Here is a 15,556-nt window from a genome sequence, read left to right as displayed (position 1 = left end):
TCAATCAGCCCGACTCAGCAAGTAAGTCATGCATAATATAAGCTACTTTGGATGTTATTGAAGCGCATTGGAATCATGTCCGTCCCTGTATGGGTCCATTGAGCTTAACTAGTCTACATATCTGAAAGTCATTACACACACAGGGCGTCATGTGCACTAACATGCACACGAGGCCAGACCGGCTACACAAACAAAGCGCAGTTCAGATTACGACACATTCAGAGGGAGAGCGACTTCATTCTCTGCTCAGGTAGACATTACTCCTCTATATCTTTACATAGCAAATAACTGTTTGCTATATTAATGCTCTGGATAACGAATTTAGCACCAGCTAGACAGGGCTGTGCATAAATATAGTAATGATGTATGATTTAACGCAGTATCTAATCAACCACATAAACACTCACAGCATTCAATTTTGATACACAGCCTTATGTATATGATCGTGATGAGTGAATCAATATCAAAAGCATCAATACTCCTATGATCATGTTAAAAAATTAGGAGTTAAAGCTCCTCCAGAGCGGTGAGGCAGTACTGATTCTCGCCTGTTGTTTTTCCACATGGAGCCTTAGGGGTCGGAGTGTGAAATGGAGCCGGGCGAGGCTGCACCCTCAGAGCAAAGACAGAGAACAAACAGACTGCCAGTGACATTAAACAGTGACCCAACACAGGCCCTGACACGTGCAACACACACACAGACTGCAGAAGGCACACGCACACTTTTTGGTGGCATACAGAGATACAATATTTTGTCCTCTATCAACACACAAGTCAGGTTGTAGCAGTTATGCAAGTGTTGTATGTATTCATAGGCTGTATTTCAGTTCTTGCATGGAAAGTAGGTGTACTTCTGCTTTGTGCATGTGGATAATGGCCACCACAGTACAAAAACTATACCTCTGAAAGCTGTGAAAGAAGGACTTAATAAGATATATGCGATTGAATTAGCTGGCAAACTGTATCCTGTGTAAAAGTCATTTTTCATTGAGCTGGAAACATGACAGTAGAGCAGATGAATGGCTGTGCTAGTACAGAGGCTGGGCAGCGCTACAGCAAAAAAGCTTTTAAAGACATTAAAAGGCAGCCGAGGCTCAGGCCAATCCACTCAGACAGCGCCTCACTGGCCTCTCACTTTCCCTTCAGCCAAACAGACTCTCCAGACGAACACATTACTGCGGCTAATGTTGTTTAGCTCTAGTCATGACAGAGGAGAGGTAGTAGTAGCAGGGCCATTCAACAAAAACAAAGAGTCTGACTGTACGAACTGTGTCACAAGTCCACTCTTTGCCCTAGTTTTCACATGTACACTAGGATTTATATTCCTAGGAAGGTATGAGCAGTTAGTCAACTCAGCAGATCTGCAGTGTTAGCCTGGCAGACAGTAGGCCAGTCACATGAGGCAAAATACTGCAAGTCATGACAGTGGAACCTCCGTTGTTAATCTGCAGAGTTACATATTAAAAAAACTGTTATTTGTCCTTTAAATATTTGTATTTGTCTCGATACAGACAAATGGGAAGAGGACAAGCCAAAGTTAGAGGCATGGATATGATATAGGATAAGATATGGGTATGATTTACAACTATCTGACCACCATGTAGTAAAGCAGATATCCTGCTACCTGCCTGGTCAGGCTGGTTTCATACCACGTTCATAGCTACACCTACGAAAAGTAATGCACTATAATTTGTATATATATCACAAAATCAATTTGTGTGTAATTAATTAACGTAATCCTGAAACAAAAAATATAAATAGTGCCGAACACCGTGTAGGGAGGAGGTCGGGGTGGATGGGTGGGTCAAGAAATACCGGACTTTCGCCCAGGAGACCGGTATCCTTGTGAAACCAGAAGTCAACATTGATTTATTTGTCACATAAATTACGTACTTAAGTAACGCCACTTCTGGAGTTCTTTAAAGCCAAACCACAATCATTTCCTAAGCCTAACTAAGTCGTTTTGTTGGCTTATCCTAACCAAGTCGATCTTTTCCTAAGCTTAACTAAGTTGTTTTGTTGCCTAAACCATAAGGAAGTTGTTTCCTGTGAAGACAGAAGTTTATTTTGAAAAGACTGTATGCATGTAACAAGCGTACATTGACACGTGTTGTCTGGACATTTGTAGGAAAACAAACAAAAAAGGAGGAATACGTTTTTCGTAAGATATCATACGAACTGTTATATGAGAATATGTTGAACTGGTGAGTGTTACTCAGAAGTTAGTGGTGCTAAGGATACAAAGACTTTTAAATCATAAGGTCACATATAAAATATACCCAGAAAGAATCTAAGGGTTAAAGATATCTAGAATATGTGTCTTTTATTATCTTTTCTATCGGAAGATAAGACATTAAGACATTTTCCTGGTTCCTGAGTTCACAGTGAAAATACTTTGAAGTCTTTTACAGTGAAAAGGGTGCAAAGGGCTCGTTATGTGCCGTTTTACAGCTAATTTTATAGAGGAACAAAAGGGGCAAAAGGGGCAAAAGTCCAACAGTCACTGAGTTCACATTGTTTTCCCTATAATTGCAAAAACCTGACATTATCACACTCATGAGTTTTATGATGCTTTTTCAACCCTGTAAGAGTGTAACACAGACTCAAAGCCCAGCTGCTAAGTTGTGTCATAACAGAGGAAGGTGTGATGCTGACTAAACCCTATAACCGTCGGCTCTGATGCTTCTCAGCTAGAGGAAAGGAAAGCTATTAGAAGTAGGGCAGGGCGATAATTCAATGAGTGATAATTCATCGTCCTTCAATTCCATTGAAATCGTGATATCGTGATGAAATCATATATCGAGATATAACTTGATACACAAGCACATACTAACTTCAATTTCTCAGAAAATCTGATCAAACTCAGTTAAATCAAACTATAGTCTTAATCTGATTACTCTGTATTTGTGTGCATGCATGGAAACATAGTCAGTGTATAGCTGGAAATATGTATTAATTTTTTCTCTAAATAACTTCACTTGAAATTGTTATGTTCATTTTGCACTAAAGTTCTTAATTAAATGAGAAAATACTTTTCATTTGTCAAGTATGTAATTCACACAGGTGTAAACAAAAATAGGTTTTACCATGTGGTTATTTCATATAGACTATTTATTTAATGAACTACCAGAAAACATGCTATATCGTGATATATATTGATATCGAGATATGAAATGATCTATATCATGATATAAGATTTTGGCCTTATCACCCAGCCCTAATTAGAAGAACAAGCAGATACAGGAAGTACTGTAGCTCACACCAATAAACTCCAACCTAGATCCTGAATACTGATGCCAAATCAAACACACACAGCCAATACAGAGCAGCAGTTCAGCACCCTGATGATGTCCACACACTGACAGTGGAGGTCACCTCATATCCAGCATGGGGAACTGATACCAGCCTAATACATTTCCGATATGTGTTGATGTCATTTGATCACATGATGCAACCAATCTCACCACCAGTGAATGGCAAAACAAACCTGCAACGGATGATATGACAAGGAAAACCAACTCATATATTAAACAATATAATGTGAAGGCCATCAGAATCAAAAGTTATCTGTGTGATGCACCAGACTGACGATGTAGGAGTAAACTAAACCATAATACAGACATATGCCATACCTTACACAAAACCAAAATTACATATCCATGTTTTGGAACCAGGATTTCAAGTGTCTCATTGAATTACAGTGATCCTTCTCTCTTTATCCTTCAGTGTGTCAAAACTGATGCCTGAATCATTTCTCAAACTATTCATGCAGTCAAAGGCTCAACAGCTCTTTTGCTTTTCTATGCATTTTGCCTCAGTGAATGCACCCAGCAGATACTGAATATTTGTGCGTTTGCCAGTCAGGGGGAAGTGGCCTACTTCCACGTACGGCGATATCATGTGCATGCCCTCTATCAGGTCATGTTTCAAGTATTTCTTTGCCATTTTTGCCTTTATTACATAGTGTAAACTAAAGTAAAGAGTTGGATGGAAATGAGGGCACATTGCTGTGTTTTTGCGTCTTAAACCCTCTTGGCTAGCAGAACGCCTCTTATATTTAGTTATTATTTATATAAAATAGTGTATATATATACACCAACATATTGGCATACTGCTGACATCAGCTTATATCCACATGAAAAGTCATGTTATTAAGGGTCAGTACGATTTTTATGCTGATACTTGGTCAACTGTAAAGCCGGCAACTCTGTGATCAATGTTTTTAAGAATATGTCACTTCATACTACTACTGCCAAATTATTAGGGCTGGCCTAACTATAGAGTACAGACTTGACCTGCTCTATATAAAAAGCGTTTCGAGATAACTTCTGTTATGATTTGACGCTATATAAAAAATAAATTGAATTGAAATTGTCCTTGACCAAAGAAATTCTTAGTCGACTAATCGATCTCTCGGATTGTCCACAATGAATCACACGTAAGCACCACTTTAAATCTTGTGTTTACCAGAGATGTGCTCATAAGTTTGTTGCAAATAAGTAAATCAGCATGAAAAAAGCATAAAAAATGACTAAATCAACAAAGACATCTCAGTCAACTAAGACCAAAACAACTAATTAGTCAACTAATTGACAAAGACGGGTCAGCTCTACAAATTAGTCACACAATAAAAATATCGTGGCCATGGACAAGCCTGGAAAGCTTTTCCTGTTTCCACCTATTGGTACATCCTTAATTCTTCTGTAATTGTTTCTTCGGCAGGTTATTAACCAGACAACCATCTTCTGCTCCGCTGATTTTATGTGCCTCCAGATACTCTTCTGTTTCTAACTTACATCTTGCAGACTGTTTTAGAAAGCTTGAGTTTGGGAATTAAATGAAGCTACTGGTAGTTACAGTCACCTAAAGTGCAGAAAATGACAAAGACAATTGGTGCTAATACACAATTACAACAATTAGTGTGGCAATACAATTACCACAAATACAGTAGATAGTCAGATACCATGTCCAGGCAAATTAACACACACTAACAGCACCAGTGACGTATTCTTAACTCAAGGATCTTTCTCCCATCTACGAGGTCAGGGTATCCAATCACAAAGACTTCCCTTTACAATGCTCAGCATCTCCCCATAATGCTGCTCTTCCTTCCTCCAAAAGGCCTCTGTGAATTATTCATCCCTCCCTTCTTCTTTTCTCTCTCCTCCTGCCATCTTCACACAAGCTGGTGAAATATTTCAGCACATACTCCAGTGGGAGGGCGGAGGGTCTGCTGTACGGGACTGCAGCCCAGTCAATAAAGTGGTAGCTACCCAAATGTGGTGCGAAGTGAACGCACAATTTCTGAGGTCAATGAAGTAATATTGTCTTGGTGATATCTGTTCAGTAATTGTTAATTTAATCTAGGATTTTGCTCCATGTCTGTGGCAAGAATTCACTGAGTCGTGTGTGATCTGCACTTTGTATTTAGTTAGAAAGATGTTCCCAAGTTCAGATGCAGTCCTGAAAGAACACAGACGTAATAAAATAATGATGACCAAAGTGGGAAAGAGATGACAGCAGACAGTGCAGGTGATAACAGGGGTACACGAGCATGAGGGGGTCTCTCATCCTGAACTGATGGTCCGGGCGGTCAGGGCGGCCTGACAAAGAGGGAGGAGAAGACGAGAGATTGATAGCTACTGTAGATAAGAGGAAGCGAGTGAGAGCAGAGAGGGGGATCGAGGAAAAGGGAAAGCTTAAAGGGCTCTCAGGCAACTCTGATGCACCGCCGGGGGAGATGGGCCAATGAATAATGGATGCTCCTCTAAATAGAAAGACAGCACAGAGCTAGCAGTCGCCGGCCGGCTCAGAACCACACTTTCAACCTGTGATCTGGACTGTCCCGTAAGACGAAGTATCATGGCTCAGTCCTGGAAATTATTTTAAACCATAACATGACGCATATCAGCAGCTGTATTGGCCATAGGAAATCTAAATTCTGGTAAATGGTATTAGTCTTTTGCGCCTTTCTTTACCTTTTGGCAGTGAGGCACGACCCATCAAACAGTCCAAACCTTACCCACGCTGCAGTCCATACATATTATAATATATAGATAGACACATTCAGACACCGCTGTGAATCCTGGGAGACTGACTGCATAACATGCTCAGACCAGGATCGTTTTACAGCAACAGAGAAATCTCCTCCTGCCCAACATCCTGTGCATCTCTTGATACCCAAGCTGATATATCCAGAGTCTCATGCTCAGAACACATTTAGTGCTAATTTTCTACCCATTCCTCCAGTGGTGATACATCAGATTGGACCCTGCTCCTTTGGGTATCTGGAGCAGAGATGTGTCTTCGTGACATCTCATTGCAATGTTCTACGAAGATACAGATTGTCCTGTGCAAGAATATGCTGCTCCCAAAGATAATAACTTATTCCCACACTGCTGAATTAGCGGAACTAAAAAAAGTGGAATTGACTCATTGCTAAGAAATGTTTAACTGTAATATGATCTTTACAAATTCTAATATCTTGTAATACTGCATCGTCGCTACACGTGTTGTTTGGATCGTCTTTGTTTATCTGTGTTGCCTTTTCATGCAAGCTATACAGCCTATTTAACTGCATTAATGAAGGTTTTTGACTCATTAAATTAGAATAATTTTGCATATATTGCTGCTGCTCGTCTTTTCTCTGATGTAGAAGTCTCTCAGACTACAGCTGCATAGATTAATCGGTTAGCTTTGTCATACTTTATTGTCTACGTTTCGGGTAAAAAAGGCAGGAACTTGTCTTTGGTTCGCATGTGCAAAAACTGCTATTAAAAGAGTAAAACAGCCTATCACATCTAGACAGGACACATTAAAACACATTCACATAAAAACACAATACACCAATAGAAGCTACGTTAAAAAGGAGCACCAGGTACCGGGACTGAATCAAGGTTAAATAAAAAGATATGAAGTGCTGTATGCTGAGGTAGCATGCTGGCTTCAGAAAGTGGCTGTCCTCACAGATTGAGATACTTTGTGGTAACAGGGACAACGATTTTTTATAGATGTTTTAGTTGTCAACTATTAAATTAATCGCCAACTATTTTGATAATTAATTAATAATCCAAGCTCTGATTCCAGCTTCTTAAATGTCAATATTTTCTGGTTTCTTTATTCCTCTATGACAGTAAACTGAATATCTTTGAGTTGTGGACAAAACAAGACATTTGAGGACGTCATCTTGGGCTTTGGGAAACACTGATCAACATTTTTCACCATTTTCTGACATTTTTAAGACCAAACAACTAATCAGTTAATCGAAAAAATAATAGACCGATTAATCAACAACGAGAATAATCATTAGTTGCATATGTCATACTCAGGAAATTCAGATAATATCCACCAACAACTGAACATACAAGAGGCATTAAAGCCCATGCCAAAGACTAAGTGTGGCACAGAAAGTTCCAGAAAGACCATGACATTTGAGCGATCATTCACAGACAAACACGTCTAAAAAAAATTATGACCAACCTGAGGGGAAAAAACTAAGATTACATCATTGTTTAGCCAAACCAGCAAAACCAGTCAAGAGCAGAACAAACAAACACCAGTAACAACAAACAACCCTTTTCTAAACACACCTAATCATGACTGATTCAGCACACCGCACACACTCCTCTCTCCTTAATACCTTCTCACAGCCGACCGACACTAAACAGTCTGATTCACAACCATCTTTGAGCCTCGATAACAAACCGAGCACTACAGAACGTACTGCTCCACCCTGACTGCACATCCCAGAAGACAAACAAACAACGCCTCCTCTCGATCCTTTTTGCCCGGGACTGGCATGCATGCGGACCATGAGACGTGCACGGTTTTCTCCTTACCCTTCCGTTTGTAGAACCACAGCATACAGCTTCGGAACACAGACATGGGAGAGGGCATGGAGGAGGTGAGAGGGGCGAGGAGCCCATGGACTGTGGCTGGTGACCCTCGAGAAGGAGGTGAAGGGGGGGTGAGGGGTTAGGTGTTGGTAGAGGGGGGGAATGGATACAAATGGACAGATGGAAGGACGGAGATGAAGGAAAGGTGGCGAAGGTTAGTTAAAGACCTGGCGGAGTGATAGAGTAAAAAAAGAGTGTCTGCGGTGTACTGGACTGGACAGCTCCCTGTCAAAAAAGAGGGTTGGCAGGACGGGAGGGGGGCGATGCTGTAGCTGGGAGCCAATCCTGTCCCTATGGAGTGACTGGTTGGTAGATAGCGAGCGGCGGCAGCAGCAGCGGTGTAGCGAAGGACGAACAGCAACCAGAAGAGACCTGTGCTCAGCCTCCAGCTCAGCAGTATTCCCTTATTATTCCCAGAGGCTCAACTGCAGAGACACACAAGCAGCAATCTTCCTCCTCAGCCACAGTCAGGAGGGCCAAAGGGGGGGAAAAATGCCTTACTTGCTTGTTCTGTTCCAGAGGAATCTGTCTAGTTTGCAGTGGAACAAATCTTGTTTATCTACAGATATACGTGTCAGTCCAACTTCGCAGAGCTTGAAGCAGTTCCACGGAAAGGAAGGGAGAAAAAGCTCAAATGCACGCAGCACGCTTTGACATTGTGTAGATGCCTGTGTGCATGTGTTTCCTGGCATTAGAGCAGACCAGTCCAAGTCTTTAAAAGGCGGGGAGGGAAAGAGAGAGAGAGAGGAAGAAATAGAGGGAGGGAGAAGGAGAGACAGAGAGAAAGAGAGAGAGAGAGAGAGCAAATGAACAGCATGGATGGATGCAAAAGAGATCAGCCAGTGATGGCAACACAGAGAAGAGGGGGCATAATGGGAGCAAAATGAGAATGAGGGGCATCTCACCTTGGAAATGGAAAGTCTTCTGGTCCACAGTGATGGTGAATGTGCTGTCGTCCTCGTCATCGATGCCGATCACAGCTCCCTGGGCAAACAGAGAGAGAGGTGGAAAAAGCAGGCAGTCAGACAGCGGAACACGTCATACTCCACTTTCCATTTCCATCCTCATGCCCTCCACATGTTCCAGCAACCCCTGACAGGCTCCCTTTCATAAATTACCCTCAGCTCTTCACTCTCTCCCCTACGAAAGCTCCATCTCCTCTTGCCTCATCGTCTCTTACTCACATTCACTCTGTGTTTCTCTCTCACACACATGCGAGTGCAGCCTTTTGGAACATGCAGAGAAGAAGGGAGGGGAGGAGGAGGTGGGATTTGGGAGAGCGAAGGAGGAGAAAAGCAGGGAAGGGTGGAGAGAATCAGCCATCGGGGACCAGCAGCTAGCAGCTGAGCCGACGGGACAAAAAAAAAACTGCAGAGAAACAGTCTGCTGGCTAGCTGGGACATCAGCTCCTAGCAACTGAAACAGGGTGTGGGACTCGGAGTTACAGCAAAAAAACAAAAACATAAAGCCAGTTCCTTTGTGTTAGAACATTTTCTTCTGAGTGTATTTGGGCAGACTAATGGACTTATGGCATATGAAATGAAATGTATTTCTCTCCATCAGCTAAATTGTATGACATCAAAAAGTTTGATTTATGCAAACAGAAATGACCACTAGCAGTTAAATGTCTATTTGTACATGGTAAAGTTTATCAGCCTATTTTATCTGTAGTTTGGGATTTATGCTAGAATTATTATTACTGTCAATGTGTACTTCATTTTTTATTTAATTTTCTTTTTACTTTTTTTTTTATTATTAATTTAATTTAACTTTGTTTTTTTGTTCTTTATCCTTTTTGCATCCCTAATGGGTGAGGGTTGGGTGGAAAAATACCAAAGTATGGAGGGACAATCATTTACATTTGTGCTCTTTTTGTATGTTTCTGTACACCTCCCAATAAATTATTACGGAAAAAATGACTTCTTTTAATAGATTTTGATAAGACAGTCACACACCACATGATAATTAGAACAAGCAGTGCCGCTCTTAAGAAAGTCCACAGAGCGTAGTTAGTTATCTCGATACTAGTAAGAGCTCTGGTATGTACAGTATCATGTGATGTGTTATAGTAATGAGGCTCATCAAATTAACGTAAGATCCATGTTCTCAGAAGTGACATTGTGCTTGTTTTTTTTCCTGAACATCCCAAGATATCTTAGAAGAAAGCCCCAACTATCAGAGAGTTAGCCGAGGGAAAATTAATGGTTGAAAAGATGACTAATGTAACGAATAGTAACTCTTAATGTTACTCTACTCTCCTTGTAAATGTTTCTACATTGGGTTTACTTCCATTGCATTGTCTATATAGTGTCTCTATAGTCTCTAACTATATACTAATTGTATATAGTTTAGTATGGTAGTAGTTATGGCTGTCCTCAGCCAAAGAAATTCTTAGTCGACTTACATACAGGACCACTAATATGGCAAACCGTTTTCCTCGCTCTGCATAGGAGCGCCAGTAGAAGAATGTTTCTTTTTGCCAGCCACAACGTACGGCCTCATAAATTACCACAAAGTTCTTTGACATAGTATCACCAAAAACTGACACACAAAGGTAATGATTTATTTTTGTAACTTTTGGACATGAGGCAACTCTTACTCAAAAGAGTATGAATAATTTGACGAAATTAAAAACTAAGCTGCCTCATGGCAATTGAAAATAATTCAACAACAACCAGTATAACGGCTACAATTCATTAATTAATTGGCTACACAGTTATTTAAAACAAAACTATGCTGGTTTAGTGGGACAACAGATAGAGCCTGTGGGAAAAAAATACTTGTGACAAACTGAAACTGACAGTCAGCTTGGGGTTTGGTACAATATGTGATATACTGATCAGGGTTTGATACAAGCTACATTTTTATAACCTGAAAAACGGCAAGGTTATTTACTCTTACTAAGGCAAACTAGTGTTGTCAAATATATTGAAGTGACGATACTGAATATTTGAACCGGTTTCAATTCTTATTCACGGCAGTATTGATACAAAGGTACCAGCTCCGCTTTCTGTTCTCTCACACACTGCTATTTATCTTTTGATAAAAATCTAATATTTACACCCTCAATGTTGTGTAAATTTTTCCTCATGGTATCAAAAATGGTATCAAATATCAATATTTTTCAAGGTCTTGTATTGAAGTTAGAAATTCCAGAATGGTGACAACACTAAGGGAAAACATGTTTTAGTCAAAGTCAAAGAATTTTGTAATTTGTAGAGATGTTTTCACATTAAATTGTGTTTTTCTTTTTCTGCTGATCAAGTCCAAGGGAAGTGAATACTTTCAATAGCTAATGTAATTGATAGGATTTCAATGACTTTTCAGCCCCATGATGCATATCATCAAATTATTGTATCACAATAAATAGTGTGACATTGAACTAACCCTAACTGAAACCTCTGTCCCATGACTATGTGTCCATAAATGACACTGGATCCTCTTTTCAGGTAGTTTCAGGAGATACTTCCTCCCTTCAGTGTGATCAGTGGAAACATTTTCAGGGTGCTCGGCAAAACAGGTGTGATGGCATTAAATATGGCTTTTTTTCTCCACTGTTTCTGGGAAAACTCACGAGAAACTTCACCTCCTTGACTTTGAAATCATCCATCTGACAAATAACACGCTTGACATGTGGCTGACAGGGTTAGGTCGGGCAAGGTACAGGTTCTGGCTTGAGGAATGCTGCTACAAGTTATCTACGTTTAAAGATGGGACTTCGGATGAGGAAGAAAAGCCTGGCTCTACTTCACCTTTTACAAAAAGTCACAACTGCCTCAATAAAGGAGAGAGAAACAAACGTTATCCTAAGTGTTTTAGAATTCATTAACTAAATCCAATGTATGTAATCCTAGCTTTTAGGTCTGGCCCTCTGTTGGCTTCTCTCAAGACAAATACAATGCCCTATGTTTTCAGGAAAAGAGACCTCATTCTCTCAGCTCAGTCTCTTGATAATCCTACTGCAATAGGAATCCTCACCGCCCCTTCTTATAAGCAGTAAACTAGGTATCGTAGTAGGACAACTGCTGCCATCTAGTGGACATTACGCAATACTGAAAACACATTGTAAGGGCAAATGCCTTTCCTGGGAGAGCTAAAAAAGTAGAGCGATGGAGCTGTGGATATGGCTGTAGGAAAACTACTGACAACAAATGAGGCAATTAATATATCACATGAAAACTGCACGATACTGCCCATAGTGTACCAGCCTTTTATGGGTCAGAAAGATTGCATTGATGAAGCAAACCTTATCAGAAAGTCATACATGGGATGTGTTGTACTGCACTCTGGACAACAGTGCCCTGAACATATGGAAACGTTTTTGTATACCTGGTAAAGCAGGGCAGCAACCCAGCCAAGCATGCAGCCAAGTTTTTATTTTAGCAAAGACACGACTGTCTGGAACAGGATGGCCTATCGATGCTGAGAATCTTACCCTGAGTCGCACACAGCCTCTTCTGGATCCTCGCATCATCTTGTCCTTTGACTGTGAATCAACAACAGAACAAATCAGGGATTAATACAGACAGTATGCAGGGCTAAGGCTAACTGCATAAAAACTACATAGTCAGGTTGTCCTGTATGTCCTAATACTATTGATGAGCAATTTGATCAAAGTATAGTCTCAGAGTCTCAACTCTTAATATGAGTTAAAAGAGAAGACTCACCCATCTAAACTTGTGTTTTGTATTAATGTAGCTGCGTTTTTAATTAATCAAATTACAATATAATGCTTAAGAAAACAGAGAAAATTTGGATATAAATCATACACTGGATGAGGGCAGAGGAGGTGACTGAATCATTTTTATTTATGTCTGACTCAAGTTACAATTGAATCTACTGTTAATGCATGCTTTATAGGGCTGGGCAATATGGAGAAAATCTAATATAACAATATTTTAGACTATTGGTGTGTCACAAAATATTTAGACAATAAGATTTTTGATAACTTATCAGTAATTTGGATATAGTAACTAAGTGTGTAAAGGCAAATAATAGAACAGTGTCAACAGTCTGGTATGTTCAGAAAATCACATCACTTTACTGTAATGCAGCCTTTAAAACCAGGGAAAAGACAACATGTATGCCATAACCTGATATCCAAAATCTAAGATCGTCATCTAGTCTCATATCACGATATTGATATATTGCCCAGCCCTAATGCTTTAGGATGTTAAAATCTGTTTTTCTCTGATTTCAATTGAAAATACACATACATATTTAATTGTACATCAGATTAGAGCTGCAACTAACCATAATTTTTTTATTGTCAATTAATCTTCTTATCTGACTATTTTCTCGATTAAGTATTCTGTCTACAAAATAATTAATATTGCCTATTACAATATCTCAGAACAGCATGTGAAAAAGTCAAAGTGCTTGCCAAAACTCAGATATTCAGTTTATCATCATGAAGGAAATACAGCAAATCCTCACATTTGAGAAGCTGAAACTGAATACTTGTGCAAGTGTTCTGTCAATTCACTTATCAACTTATTGTTTAACTTCTACATCAGGTAATGTATGAAATTGTAACTAGACTCTTGTCCTGCTTTGACTTGATATTGTTCTAGATAGATTCAGGTTTGAGCTTTCTCTTCAGATTAGTCTGACTTGTTTACACATCTTTATCAGTGGTGCTTTGCCTCTGAAAGGTACAGTAACTGCAGGCAGCATATCTCGATCATCACAGAGATTACTTTCATGCAACTATCTAGCTAGCTAGCTAAACAAATCAATCCCTCAATCAGGGCTCAGGCTTTTGGTTTACAATCCCTTTAAGAGTTACTGGAAAAACTACAACTGTACTGACTATTGTACAAGTAACCAACATAAACTAATGCCTTGACAACTCAGTCAACTTGCTGAGAGGAGTGGACAGTTCTTAACGTTAGTTGTTCCCTACAACTTCTTTCACAAACAGTAACACTGACAGCTTCTTGTTTGCTTTACTGTCTGACATTACTAACCAGAGTACAATGACTTCATTGACGTGAGAATTATCAGAAATCGAACTAACAGCTAGCTAACTGTCTCTCCTCCTGCTTTGACTTGATAGTCTACTAGATAGATTCAGGTTTCTCTTCAGATTAGTCTGACTTTGGACTAGAGCAAAGCTGACTTGTTTACACCTCGTTATCAGTGGTGCTTTGCCTCTGAAATGTACAGTAACTGCAGGCAGCATTATCTCGACCATCACAGAGATTACTTTCATGCAACTATCTAGCTAGCAAACAAATCAATCCTTCAATCAGGGCTTAGGCTTTTGCTTTACAATCCCTTTAAGCGTTACTGAAAAACTACAACTGTACTGACTATTGTACAAGTAAATAACATAAACTAATGCCTTGACAGCTCAGTCAACTTGCTGAGAGGAGTGGACATCTCTTAACGTTACAACTTCTTTCACAAACAGTAACACTGACAGCTTCTTGTCTGACATCACTAACCAGAGTACAATGACTTCATTGACGTGAGAATGATCAGAAATCTAACTAACAGCTAGCTAACTGTCTCTCCTCCTGCTTTGACTTGATAGTCTACTAGATAGATTCAGGTTTCTCTTCAGATTAGTCTGACTTTGGACTGACTTGTTTACACCTCTTTATCAGTGGTGCTTTGCCCCTGAAATGTGCAGTGCCTGCAGGCAGCATATCTCAACCATCACAGAGATTACTTTCATGCAACTATCTAGCTAGCTAAACAAATCAATCTTTCAATCAGGGCTCAGGCTTTTGCTTTACAATCCCTTTAAGAGTGACTGGAAAACTACAACTGTACTGACTATTATACAAGTAAATAACAAACTAGTGCCTTGACAACTCAGTCAACTTGCTGAACTTCTTTCACAAACAGTAACACTGACAGCTTCTTGTCTGCTTTACTGTCTGACATTACTAACCAGAGTACAATGACTTCATTGACGTGTTGAATTATCAGAAATCTAACTAACAGCTAGCTAACTGTCTCTCCTCCTGCTTTGACTTGATAGTCTACTAGATAGATTCAGGTTTGAGCTTTCTCTTCAGATTAGTCTGACTTTGGACTGACTTGTTTACACCTCTTTATCAGTGGTGCTTCGCCCCTGAAATGTACAGTAACTGCAGGCATCATATCTCAACCATCACAGAGATTACTTTCATGCAACTATCTATCTAGCTAAACAAATCAATCCTTCAATCAGGGCTCAGGCTTTTTGGTTTACAATCCCTTAAAGAGTTAGTTACTGAAAAACTACAACTGTACTGACTATTGTACAAGTAAATAACAAACTAATGCCTTGACAACTCAGTCAACTTGCTGAGAGGAGTGGACAGTTGTCATCTTCCCTACAACTTCGTTCACAAACACTGACAGCTTCTTGTCTGACATCACTAACCAGAGTACAATGCTAACAGCTAGCTTACTGTCTCTCCTCCGGTGTCTTGTTAGCTCTTTAGCTATCAAACACAGCGAGTGTCAGGACTCTTATTTAACTACTTGAGATAAATATCATATAACCAACACACATATTTCAGTCTCTCCCTCACCTTTATGTTGTTAACTATTCACACTCATGTTTCGCCGACTCTGTGTATCATTTCAGGCTGTTAGCTTCATGCTAGCTAGCTAGCTACATTACCGGAAGTGTGGGAAACAGAAAAATACTGTCACGCGATTGG

General features: G+C 39.8%; 1 protein-coding gene across 3 annotated transcripts in view; it reads right to left on the bottom strand.

Annotated features, from left to right (window-relative positions):
- The window catches only part of osbpl9 (oxysterol binding protein-like 9), a 42,746-nt gene that overhangs the window by 26,744 nt on the left and 446 nt on the right, over positions 1-15,556 (bottom strand). For 2 of the 3 annotated variants that reach the window (XM_037769704.1, XM_037769705.1), the window contains exons 2-3: positions 12,331-12,381; positions 8,801-8,879 (exon numbers count right to left, since the gene is read on the bottom strand). In XM_037769704.1, coding sequence (XP_037625632.1) covers positions 8,801-8,879; positions 12,331-12,381 — 130 coding nt within the window. Of the gene's footprint in view, positions 1-8,800; positions 8,880-12,330; positions 12,382-15,424; positions 15,539-15,556 lie in introns of those variants that run through there. The other variant, XM_037769706.1, reaches the window with a different exon arrangement.

This window comes from Sebastes umbrosus, chromosome 5, assembly GCF_015220745.1.
Source record: "Sebastes umbrosus isolate fSebUmb1 chromosome 5, fSebUmb1.pri, whole genome shotgun sequence".
In the NCBI taxonomy this organism is placed as follows: Eukaryota; Metazoa; Chordata; class Actinopteri; order Perciformes; family Sebastidae; genus Sebastes; species Sebastes umbrosus.
This window is presented reverse-complemented; position numbering and strand designations above follow the sequence as displayed.